General features: G+C 39.5%; 1 protein-coding gene across 2 annotated transcripts in view; it reads left to right on the top strand.

Annotated features, from left to right (window-relative positions):
* Positions 1-12,307, top strand: part of LOC133617730 (unconventional myosin-Vb) — a 30,027-nt gene that overhangs the window by 8,378 nt on the left and 9,342 nt on the right. Inside the window, exons 6-24 of one of the 2 annotated variants that reach the window (XM_061977901.1) lie at positions 13-156; positions 3,772-3,853; positions 3,937-4,044; positions 4,125-4,237; positions 4,305-4,573; positions 4,646-4,727; positions 4,820-4,960; positions 5,159-5,290; positions 5,374-5,457; positions 7,997-8,113; positions 8,199-8,296; positions 8,363-8,449; positions 8,521-8,841; positions 8,928-9,084; positions 9,161-9,400; positions 10,326-10,538; positions 10,620-10,713; positions 10,778-10,926; positions 11,216-11,404. In XM_061977901.1, coding sequence (XP_061833885.1) covers positions 13-156; positions 3,772-3,853; positions 3,937-4,044; positions 4,125-4,237; positions 4,305-4,573; positions 4,646-4,727; positions 4,820-4,960; positions 5,159-5,290; positions 5,374-5,457; positions 7,997-8,113; positions 8,199-8,296; positions 8,363-8,449; positions 8,521-8,841; positions 8,928-9,084; positions 9,161-9,400; positions 10,326-10,538; positions 10,620-10,713; positions 10,778-10,926; positions 11,216-11,404 — 2,820 coding nt within the window. Of the gene's footprint in view, positions 1-12; positions 157-3,771; positions 3,854-3,936; positions 4,045-4,124; positions 4,238-4,304; positions 4,728-4,819; positions 4,961-5,158; positions 5,291-5,373; positions 5,458-7,996; positions 8,114-8,198; positions 8,297-8,362; positions 8,450-8,520; positions 8,842-8,927; positions 9,085-9,160; positions 9,401-10,325; positions 10,539-10,619; positions 10,714-10,777; positions 10,927-11,215; positions 11,405-12,307 lie in introns of both variants that reach the window. The other variant, XM_061977900.1, reaches the window with a different exon arrangement.

Raw genomic sequence — 12,307 nt, 5'->3', positions numbered from 1 at the left:
TTTTGTGGGCAGGCCATTGGGAACGCCAAAACGACAAGGAACGACAACAGCAGTCGCTTTGGGAAGTACATCCAGATCAACTTCGGCAGGAAAGGAGACATCATCGGAGCCAACATGAGCACATACCTGCTAGAGAAGTCCAGGGTGGTCTTTCAGGTAACATTAAAATCAGTTATACAAAAAATATTAAAAAAGTATTTTATCCTCTCAGGATGTATTACTCCTCTTGCTATGACTTGTTGTAATCTCATTGGCTGGCATTTTTTTGTGACTTTCTAAACAACACAGATCAGTCAGTCATGTAGTAGAACCACTGATTGGCTTTGTTTTGCCTTTTTATTTTATTTTTTTAGCTGTTAATTGACAGAATTTAGATTTGGGAAAAAAAAATGTTTTAGTTCTTGCCTTTTTATTTAAATCAGCTATTGAAACCCAAATTTACAGTTGGATTTTGTGCAAAAGTTAAGTAGCAAGTAGGTTTATTAGGATTCATATTGTTTGTGATCTCATTGTTGTCATGTTAAAAAGTTAAAGTACCGCTGATGCAGAGGGTGAAATTACCCTTTGCATTTGACCCATCCCCTTGTTTCACCCCCTGGGAGGTGAGGGGAGCAGTGAGCAGCAGCGGTGGCCGCGCTCGGGAATCATTTTGGTGACCCCAATTCCAACCATTGATGCTGAGGTATTAGGTTCTATTTTTTTATAGTCTGGTATGACTCAGAGACCTACCGATCTCAGGGCGGACACTCTAACCACAAGGCCACTGAGCAGGCTCAATTTAGACTAGACCTGGGCAAATTAAGGCCCGGGGGCCACATGTGCCCCGTTAAGCTTTTCAATCTGGCCCGCCGGACATTCCCAAGTAATTTTTTTAGATCTTTAAGATGGAAAGTGTAGCTGCCATTATGATGTGCAGTGATGTTTTCAAATGACCGCAAGTCTTGAACTATACAAAGTATTTCAATGGTTGAAATCTGCGCTTTTGCATGATATACTTGTTACTATTGTAATCTAATTAGTTACTATGGTAATCTAATTAGTTACTATGGTCATCTAAGTCACAGCAGCTCAGACAAGTCACCAAGCAGTGTGGGTGGGGAGCGTTTCCACAGAGTGTTTCCAGAGCGGCCAGCCTGAAATGCGGAAGGAGATTTTTACAACAAAGTTCTAAAGCTTCAGATATATCAGTTTGTAGGTGTTTGTTTTTTTTACAATTTGTGTTCATATTTCGCTGTGTTTGTTGCATTTTTCTGTGTTTCGCTTGATTGTAAAATATGTCGATCGAGAGGGGGTGTGACATTCATATGTTGTCAATATTCAGTGTTTTATCGTTCACAGTTAATGTTGTAAATCCCACATTCTTTATTTTCATGTACGGTACATTCTGGGTGTCTCATTCAGTATAAAAATTTAAAATTGCATTCCGTTTTTTAATGCGGTTTGTCATAAAGTTTTTAGCATTCAGACATTATTGTGAGGTTTTGTATTAATGTTCCTAAAAATAGATATACCGGCCCCCAGACACATTTTTTTCTCTAAATTTGACACCCGAGTCAAAATAATTGCCAAGGCCTGATTTAGAGGTTAAAGGCCGCTGTCCAAGTGTCAGGTTTTTGGTTGTTGCTGGGTAGAATTTGTGCCCTCCAAATGACAAGATGACATGCTGTCCTAAACAACTACAGTAGTACCTCAGCTCCAGAGCTTAACTGGTCCTGTGACAAAGCTCTTAACTCAAAACACTTGTATCCAAAATCAACGTCTCACATTGAAGTTAATTCAAATCAATTGGTAAATTGGTGCTTTGCCCTCAAAACACAACAATTTCAACATGTAACATGATTTTTAAAAGAAAAACAAACATTTCGATAAGTAATTTTGTATGAAAACTATACAATATAATGTACTACAAATAACTATAGTAGTTTTATGAAGTAATGTAATAATAATGTACAGCATTTACCTTGGAGAGCAGACTTCAACGGTATCTCCTTCCAGTTGATTCTCAGTCAAAAACACCATCAGCAGATTTTTCATATTTTCATGGATAAATGTCTGCCGTTTAGATATTATTTTATTTTACACCTATTACATTATTTATTATTTAAACATCCTTTGTTGGTGTTATACTTCAGTATGGTGCAGACTGGCAGTGATATGCTCTAATTGCTTCACTAAGTTGGCGACACGCATAGCTATCTTTTTGATTATTTCTTTGTTTAATTCAATAAATATAATTGCATTCTTGTTTTCAGCACTTTATTCCTTCACATGGTTGGAAAAACAAAGTTACGTATGTTGATCTTTAGCTATAAGCTAATGCTAATGAGTAAGATCAGAGGTTTGGGTGGATCTTACTGGGTTCACTGTGACATTTGCTATGCCAACTAATGGCAGGGATTCTGTAACTCAAATGTTTGATTGCAACCTAAAGGCGAACTGCCCTTTTTTTTTGGAATTTTGCCTTTCATTCACAATCCTTATGTAAGATTACCGGTATGTTTTTTTTTAAAAATTATTATTCTTTTTAATACATTCCTTTTTGTAATATACGGAAAGTACGAGGAAGCTGACAATGCAGATAATTGGAGTAATTTATTCTGCCCATAAACCCCTCTGAAAACATTAATAAAATACACGATTTACATGTTGTGACTTGCATTTTAACAGAATATTAGCGATATTGTTGTCACGAGCGCTAACGCAGAGGAACTACTCTTAGTGGTGCTGTGATCACAGAGTTGTAACTGGCTTATGCAGTTTTTGACATACTGAGCCGGTGAGCTGGGGTATCTCATCCGAGCTGGTAAAAGTTAATTCTACATTAGGTGTCTGGATTGGTTGTGGTCATAGACCGGGAAGTTGGTCAACTATGACATTCAACTTGGACCCAGAGACCGCAAGAAAGACACAAAAAGACACTTACCGGTAATTTGCGCCCACCCCCCTTTTTTTAACCAGCGTGAATATGATTAATTATTCGTGTAAATGGGAAGATGTGACCATCCCAGTGAGAGCAGACACTGAACAGTAAGTGGTTGTTTTATTATGTTCATAGTTTGTATTTCTTGTTTAGCACTTAGCAATAGTGCTACTTGCTGGATATTCTTATCACTTAGCTTATAAAACTTATAGCTCATTCTCTGTAAATTCAGGCTAAAAACTAATTTCTGGATCATAATTTGTCCCAAAGTAGTCTTGGGCTCTAATGAAATCTGCCACGAGTAGCAGTTGTTGTTTCGTCACTTTATGCTTAAAATTACCATAATACGTAAATATTACGTTATTATGAATGTGCCTGTTACTACATGACATACTGTTTATACCTTTATAAAACAATGCAGGTTTTTGGATATTTTTAGCGTGCTTTGTAGGCGTAGTAGAGCAAATCCCATTACCTCATTTGTTCACTGACTTTTGGTAGCGTTTATTTACGTATTAGAATGCATAAAAAATAAAAACATACTCCGAAAGGGACAAACGGTAGAAAATGGATGGATGGATGGATGTATGAGTTCTTCTCTTACATAAGGATTGTGAATGACAGACAAAATTCCGAAAAGTGCAATTCCCCTTTAAAGCGTAACAATTAGCCAGGAGAAAGCTCTGTCAAAATAATACTATAAGTTGGGTCATTCTTAAGTTGAGGTACCACTGTATCTTAATTATATTATTTATTTAAAGAAAATAGCCCTTTTGCCACCCCAGCACAATCTTCCGGATTACCAAATGATTGTATGTGTGGGTGAGTAATGTTATTTTTGTACATTTTAGGCACCAGCGGAGAGAAACTACCACATCTTCTACCAGCTGTGTGCCTCCAGACAGCTGCCTGAACTGAGATCACTAAAACTGGGTGAGATCAATAAAGAACCTCCTTTATTGCTCACTTAAGATTTTTTTAATTTTTTTAATGTTTGCTTATTTGTTTTAATCCAGCCACTCCTGAGCATTTCCGCTACACCAACCAGGGAGGAGACGCAAACATACCGTGTACTGATGATGTGATGGAGCTAGAGCGCACTCGCAGTGCTTTCACCATCCTGGGTAGGAACTTATTGATACACATCAAGACTACAGAGGTCAATTTGTTGGAGTTTGAGGTTATTTTCCATTTCAACTTGCAGGTGTGCTGCCAGACCAGCAGATTGAGCTATTCAGAATCCTGGCTGCTGTTCTACACTTGGGGAACGTCAACATTCAAGCCAGCGGGCGGAGTTCAGAGCGCAGCTACATTGATGTCCGTTCTAGATGGATAAATGTTCATTTCATGAAGGGGTCAAGTCTTCATGCTGATTTTCTTTCAGGCAGATGATGTCTCCCTGGCCATATTCTCCAAGCTACTGGGGGTGGAGGCAGCCCTAATGGCCCACTGGCTGTGTCACCGGAAGCTGCTGCTGGGAGGGGACACCCTGGTCAAGCCCATGTCGGGCCAGCAGGCTGTCGACGCCCGAGATGCTCTAGCCAAGCACGTCTACGAACAGATGTTCAAGTGGACCGTGCATAGGCTCAACGTTACCCTGCGCAGTCAATCGGGTCGGGCCGGCTCCTTCATAGGGGTACTAGACATCTACGGGTGTGTCATCAGGCTGCAGGAGTGGTGTTATCGATTCACAGTGGTTCAACTGAGGTCTTCTTCTCTATGCAGCTTTGAGACGTTTGAGCGCAACAGTTTTGAGCAGTTCTGTATCAACTACGCCAACGAAAAGCTGCAACAGCAGTTCAACCGGGTGAGTCATGTGACACCTCATTTTGGTACTGTTGTACGGCGCCGTTGTCCTATTTACAAGTAATTGTGTTTAATATAGTTGTATGTGTGCAGCACGTCTTCCACCTGGAGCAGGAGGAGTACGAACGCGAGGAGCTGACCTGGAGCAGGATCGAGTTCAGCGACAACCAGCAGTGTATTCTTCTCATCGAAGGACCGCTCGGCCTGTTGGACCTGTTGGACGAGGAGTGCAGGGTCAGCGCTGCACTCTTAAATAATCATTCTGGGGTTGAATTCTAGCAATTTAAGACAATTCAGGTCCAGCGTGTGATCTCAAATTGACAAAAATCTGTGTTTTTTTTCTTCTGTTCATTTCCTGTGAAAGTAATTGTCAAGTCCAGTTATTTCTTTCCACTATTGTCATAGCACACACAGTTTGTTTCACGCCTTCAGATGCCCAAAGGTTCTGATGAGAGCTGGGTTCTGAAGCTGTACGACCAGCACCTGACAGGCAGAGCTCACCCTCACTTCCGTAAACCTCGCATGTCCAACAGCGCCTTCGTCATCCTGCACTTTGCTGACATGGTGCGTGGTCCAGACATCCCTTCTGGTGTTAGCTTCAAATTGGAAAAAAGAGAGTAGCCACATCACGATTTGTGTTTGTACAGGTCCAGTACGAATGTGGTGGCTTCTTGGACAAGAATCGAGACACCGTCTTTGAGGAGTTGATCAACATTTTAAAAGCCAGTCAGGTAAGACATGCAAAATTATGAATATTAATTATGAAGTATTTCTTTATTTATTTTTTTCTCTATTTTTTTTATTTACAAGAAACACAATGTTAGTCAATAAAATAAAAAAACAGAGCAAACCCAACTCCAGCCCATTCCCAGCTTTACAATACTTAAGATAGAAAAGCAATTGAGAAGATACACACATTCAATACAAATACAAAAAAGGAAAACCAATAATAAATAGCAACAGTATCAATAATAATGATTAAAACATTCAACAGAATTTGAAATCAATTACAATATCAATATGTATCATTATTATTGTTACAGTATCACTTATTTCCAACGCCATCAAAGCCATTAATACAAAAAACAGTCACAGCGGCTTCCATTTGAATTGGATCTCATAAACTTGACAACCACACGGTGGCCATTATTCACAACAAGGAAGGAGGAGTCTTATTTGAAGTTCATTTAATAGTAAAAAAAAATCATAATGTAACCCATATATATATATATATATATATATATATATATATATATGTGTGTGTGTGTGTGTGTGTGTGTGTGTGTGTGTGTGTGTGTGTATATATATATATATATATATATATACATATATTTATTTATTTATAATTGTATATGTATGTGTATATATATATATATATTTATTTATTTATAATTGTATATGTATGTATGTATATAATTGTGTATGTATGTATGTGTATATATATATATATGTATATATATATGACTTATTCTTTTTCTAATCTAAATACAATTTTTTCTACTGAGATTGTCTTTCAAAGATAATCTATACTAGTTATGTGCTGGACTATCAACATCTATCCATTTTTTCAGTATTGTTTTTGTTATGATGTATATTGACTATATCTATATATATATATATTTTTTTTTTTTTTTTTTTTTTTTTTTAATTTTAACAAATGCCTCTAAAGTCTCACAAAACATCTGATAGAAGATGCTGTGCTGCATGAGGTCACGCAAGACCTTCCTGTAGCTCACAGGAGCTCTTTGGTTTTTTTTGACAGTTTTTCCCAAAAAAAACAGATTAGCCTCAAAACCGACAAAGACCATCCGCTTTCTAAAATTAAACTTAACCATATAATATATTTAAATCCTTAGTTACATTAAAACTTTACATTCTCCGAAAATATTTTAATATTCCGCAAGTCACAAGGTCCACAGGAAGTGGATCCTCAATGAGGATTTCTCAGTACAGTCCTGTTACCTAAATAATTTTTTAATACACTTGTTTTGTTGAAACGCTGTCATGTCCTTAGTATCTCTATGCTCCCACGTATATTTTATTATTTGCCAATTCTATGCTCAAACCCACTCTTATTTTAACTTATGTTACTTAAATGAGTCATCTTTGGCTTTTTAAAGTAAAATAGTAATTAAAAATGTGTATTATCAAAATTTGAGTTGACAAAAAGACTCCAAATTTAGTTTTTTTTTTAATAGTTGCAATCAAATGGCACCAATTCTATTGAATGGCCGTCAAAGGGGACCTATGATGATTGTAATCAACATTTAAAAGACTTCCTTGTGGTCTAGATGATCCATCTATATTCTACCGCTTGTCCCTCGCTGGATTTTACTGGATATGTTTTTTCCCACAGGTACATTTAAAACACGTTTTTTGAGTCTGTCTGCAAATGGTTCCTGTGTGAAGGTGTTTCCAGATTGCAAATGAAACCCTCCATGCCCCACTCACTCCAAAAGTACCAAAATGTATCTTTTGAAAATGTACACTGTTAAAATATATCTTGAAGACAAACATCACTGCTATTTTATAAGTTTTTTCCAGTCAACAATCAAAAATAAACTTCATAAACAATATATAGAATCGTCGATTACAACATTAGGTACACTTGCCCAGTCCTTATGGATCATTCATCGCACTGCATGTCACATGTACCGGTAAGTGATATTGAAGGCATGCCACCATTAGATGAAAATAGTTCATCCTACCTTTTCCTGTGTTTCTTAAAACCAAGTAGTAATGTCACAATGGCACCTTTTATTTTGTCAGAGTTTAGTAGGTGATCCAACTTGAATTTACTGGTCCATGTTGACAAAACAGTCTTGTGTAAAATGTTGTGGACATAAAATACGGAAGTATTATTTTTGTAGTCATCAGAGCAGGTGGGTGAGCGTGAAACAAGAAGGAATAACATTGGAGGCTCCATGCATCAGCACAAGGGAGCAGAGCAGTATGAACAAAAAAATCCAACATTAGTACATCTGTCTGTGATGTCCCAAATGGCCCACTATAAAAAACTAAAACACAACATTGAGAGATAACCAAAACCTGCTGCAACCTCAACACCAAATACATGAACCTTATGATTTGACGCATTGTTTAACACGAGTACCCAACGCTATAACAACATTTATAAGTCAGAAAATTGGAAAATCATCACAAGTCCCCTTTAAGGGTTTTTGCATCTTAATATTACCAGTGGTTTACCTTTTTTTTTTTTTACACTTGAATTAAGACCATGAAAATCCAAACACTACTTGTGTATGTCAGTCAGAGCTGGTGGCTGAGTTGTTCCAGCAGCAGGGAAGCAAAGCTAGTGTGGCCAACGGAAGTGTCCGTTCAGGAAGAAGAGCCCACAGGGAGCACAAGTTGAGCGTGGGCTTTCAGGTGAACTCTTCGCCCTTCTTGAAGTTCCTGCAGTCGTGCCGCTGTGAGTTTTCACTAAACCACATCTGTTGGCTGCTTCTATTAGTTCCGTCAGTCCTTGCAGCTGCTGATGGACACACTGAGCAGCACCACTCCTCACTATGTGCGCTGTATTAAACCCAACGACCTCAAGGAGCCTTTTATGTGAGTCTTTGCCTCCATCACCACTCATTTAAGTCACACACAAACTGAGCAAATTGTACTTTTCAGTTTCGACCCGAAGAGGGCTGTCCAGCAGCTGAGGGCTTGTGGCGTTCTGGAGACCATCCGAATCAGCGCTGCAGGTTTTCCATCCAGGTAATCACATTTGTTTACTCCAATGAATCAAATCAACATCAAAGTTGGAAATTAATCTGCCGTTTCCCCAGATGGACATACGAAGAGTTCTTCTTCAGGTACCATGTTCTGTTGCGAGGCTCCCAAAGCTGCGAAGAAGTCCAACTGGTGTGCCGCCACGCTCTACCTCAGCTCATACCTGACCCGGACCAGTACGTCTTTGGAAGGACCAAAGTGTTTTTCCGGGCGGGGCAGGTGGCACTCCTTGAGAGGTTGAGAGCGGAAAGACTGCGGGCGGCCGCTGTGGTCCTTCAGAGTTTGGTGAGAGGATGGCTGGCCCGAATTCACTACACCAGAACCCTCTGGGCAACCGTCACCTTACAAAGACATTGCAGAGGAGCTCTGGCCAGGCGGTGAGTGATTGCTGTGACTCTTTGTCTCTAAAATTATCTTGTGGTGTTTTTAATTTTTTTAAGCTCATAAGCAAGTCTCCTTGCAGATTGGCTTGGACCCTACGCTACTGCAAGGCTGCTCTAGTCATCCAGAAGACCTACCGCATGCTGGTGGCCAGACACGGGTTCCTCCTGATCCGACAGGCCGCCATCACCATCCAGGCTTTCATCAGAGGCACACTGACCCGCCGCAATTACAGACTGGTGAGTGCTTTGTATTCATGTCCACTGTTAGCTGCTACTTTATAAACAACACTGGAACCATATTGTATTTCCTTAGCTGGTGGCAAATAGAGCCGCCTCTCTGCTCCAGGCCAGAGTGCGAGGGTGGTTGGCCAGGAGGGCCTTCATCAGGTTCCGTGCGGCAGTGGTCTTCGCGCAGTGCTGCATACGTCGTAAAGCGGCGAGAAGGGAGCTGCTGAAGCTCAAGACCGAAGCTCGTTCAGTGGAGAAGTACCAAGAGCTCAACAAAGGCATGGAGGTCAAACTGATGCAGCTGCAGATAAAAGCAGACCAGGAGGTGGGTGGAGCCTTCTTATTTACTCTTAATCTTCTTTTAATTTATTGATCCATATTAACCCATTGTGCAATTCCGAGGCCCGACATAGGCACTACATGTGTTCCTTATGTGATATGAGTGTTCAGTTTGAAGGTCTGAATTTAAAAACATTTTTTTTTAAGTCAAATTGCTTTGTGTTTTTGATGGCAATTTTTTAAAAATTGGATATAAACCGTTGAGATTTATTTCGGCCCGATTGATTCCCATTATAAATGCTATTCCTAACAGACTGTAATCCTGGTGTTGCTATGCTTTTTCCATGAAAACCGAATTAAACAAATTTCTGACGATTGCAAAATAAGAAAATATTGTTTTGGGACAATTGTGTTCCTTAAACACCAGAAAGCGCCAAAGCCAGTTGTCAGAGCTTTAATAAGCATAATTGAGGTAAACTACCAAAAAACGCTGAAATGCAATGAAAATGATCTTAGGCAGTTATGTATAATATGGCAGATATATAAAAGACTTGTGTGAATTCAAACTCAATCAAGTCCCGCCTAATTTCAGTTTTTCTAGCTTAGTAGGCACTGTAAAATAAATGTCTACTGTATCAAAATCAATGTCATAAGTTATTGACCTATTCAAGGCTGTAATTAACATACCTCAACTATTCCACTATGCAATGTATTTTTAGAACTATTGCATATTTTGCAATTTCCCATTATATATTATTTTTGACAGAAAGGCAATAAAACACGTAACAATTATAAAAACTTTATCTATAAATTTTAGGTTTTTAGAGAATTTTGAGCATTGGAAAAAAAATAGTGTATTGCTGACTTCTGACACTTTCACGAGTGGGTCCCTTGTAGATCAGTGGTCAGGGTTCGGGTTGTATTAGGGTTTATAGCTGGGGTTTGATGTTGTATGATGATGGTGTGTCCAGGCCAGAGAGAGTGCTGCTCTAAAAGAGAGTCTGCGTGGTGAGCGAGAGGCTGCCGCGATTGAACTCTCCACTCTGAAGGCCACAATACAGAAACTTGAAGAACATCAGAAACACTTAACTGCTCCTCCTGTTTCCATCGTAAGCGAGGAGGCGGAGCAGGAAATAAGACGAGCAGACAAAAAGGCTGCCCAGGAACTCCTCCAGCTAACACAAGTAGAGAAACATAATTGTCACACTTGTATTTTCATTCTTTGGATTCACTTCATGTCGACACTAAAATGTTTGACTTTTAAGGAGGTGGAAGCCCTGCAGAGAGAGAAGGTCTCCTTGAGCACAGAAAGAGAGCGTTTGACCGCATGTCTTCTACAGCAGGAAGAAGCACACGAAGGTGCAGGAGGTCGTCTTTGTCCACTTGAGTCTGACTTGAATTTGAACGTGTCGTCTCCACACAGCTCTTGTGCGGCAAGCGGTGTCTCAAGCCACGGAAGCTATAAAAGTGCAGCTGGACGAGGAGAGGAGGAAGCACCAAGGCCTCCTGAGGGAGTTCACCAGGCTAGAACAGCGATATGACAACCTGAGGGAGATGAGCCAGCTCACTCAGGTCCAGAATCAACTTCAATCTTGTGGGCAGGGCCTCCTTAGAACAATATGTTGGAAGCCTTTATTTTGGTCTGTCTTGAATGTTGGGTCTACTGATTACTTCTGCCCTTGCTAATTTGGTTAAAAAATAGTTTTCCTTGGTAAACTTTTGTTTTGATTTCCCATCTATTTTTTTGTTTGCAAACCAATTTTTTTGATTGTGTAAAAAAGATACAAATTCCTCTCCATAGATTCCTAGAATGTATTCCTCTCATGCACCTTGTCGTTATTCATTCTTTCTCACTGTGCAGGACATGAAGGGCTACAGAAGGACAGACTCCACTCAGAGCTTAGAACCTCTGTCGCCTCAGTCTCTAACTCCCCTGTCCTTCTCCCCCTCCACATCTACATTCCCTTCTCCTGAGGAGGTCCGCAGGATCAGCGTGACATCTCCCACCACAGAAGCAGGAGTCTCCATGCAGAGTCTGGCATCACCTATGGTTTGGGACTAATTTCTTATTTAATGTTGTTAAAAGATTCCATAGTTTAAGTGTAAGTGTAATGATTTGACAATTTTAAAATGCTTTAATAAGCCGAAGGGGAACACAACATGTTGTGTGTCTCTGGCTTTAATTCTAATGAACTGTGTTTGAAGCGCTATTGTGTTTATTTTTTATTTTTTTTCACAAATAGCGTACACTTTAAGTCTGGGCAATCAATCGATTGCAATTGGACTGTTTGGTTTGTCGTTTTTCCGCTCATCCGAGTAGGCTTCATCAGTTGTGCTCATAGACTTAGATTGGTCAGATCTCGTCCTACATCTAGATCTGACTGATGAAGCTTACTCGGATGAGTGGCGAAACGTCTTCTAAGATAAACCAAACAGTCCAGTTGCTATCGATTGAATGCCCTGGGATGACAATGACCAGGATGAATGAGAACTTTCATAGACAATTTAACTCTGCACTTTTCCAACATACTAAATGTCATATATTACATACAACAATGTAACATTAAGGACTGGGACAGGACACCAACATTAGCATCAGTAGCATAGCTAAGTGAGCCACATGCTAATAACACAAACACATTTTAACAGGATCATCGTACTAAGTTAGCTTATTTGTAGAAGAAAAATAATGATCAAACTTACTGCTCCCTTTTACGGAACTGACTGACAGATAGTTGGTAGAGCTTAAGTTTTATTTTAAGATGTGCAGTGAAGCTTGGTTTTGTTTTTAAACAAAGTTGTGGGCATAATACGGGGCAGGCTCACTTAGATAGTGTTGCTAGGTTTTCCCTGACAAACTGCCTCTTCAAAAGCAAATGTTTGAGCACCTCTTCTCTCAAAAGTGGTGAAAACAAGTGAGGGAGATGATAGATTGTTCATAAAAGGGCATCAA

This window comes from Nerophis lumbriciformis, linkage group LG18, assembly GCF_033978685.3.
Source record: "Nerophis lumbriciformis linkage group LG18, RoL_Nlum_v2.1, whole genome shotgun sequence".
In the NCBI taxonomy this organism is placed as follows: Eukaryota; Metazoa; Chordata; class Actinopteri; order Syngnathiformes; family Syngnathidae; genus Nerophis; species Nerophis lumbriciformis.
This window is presented reverse-complemented; position numbering and strand designations above follow the sequence as displayed.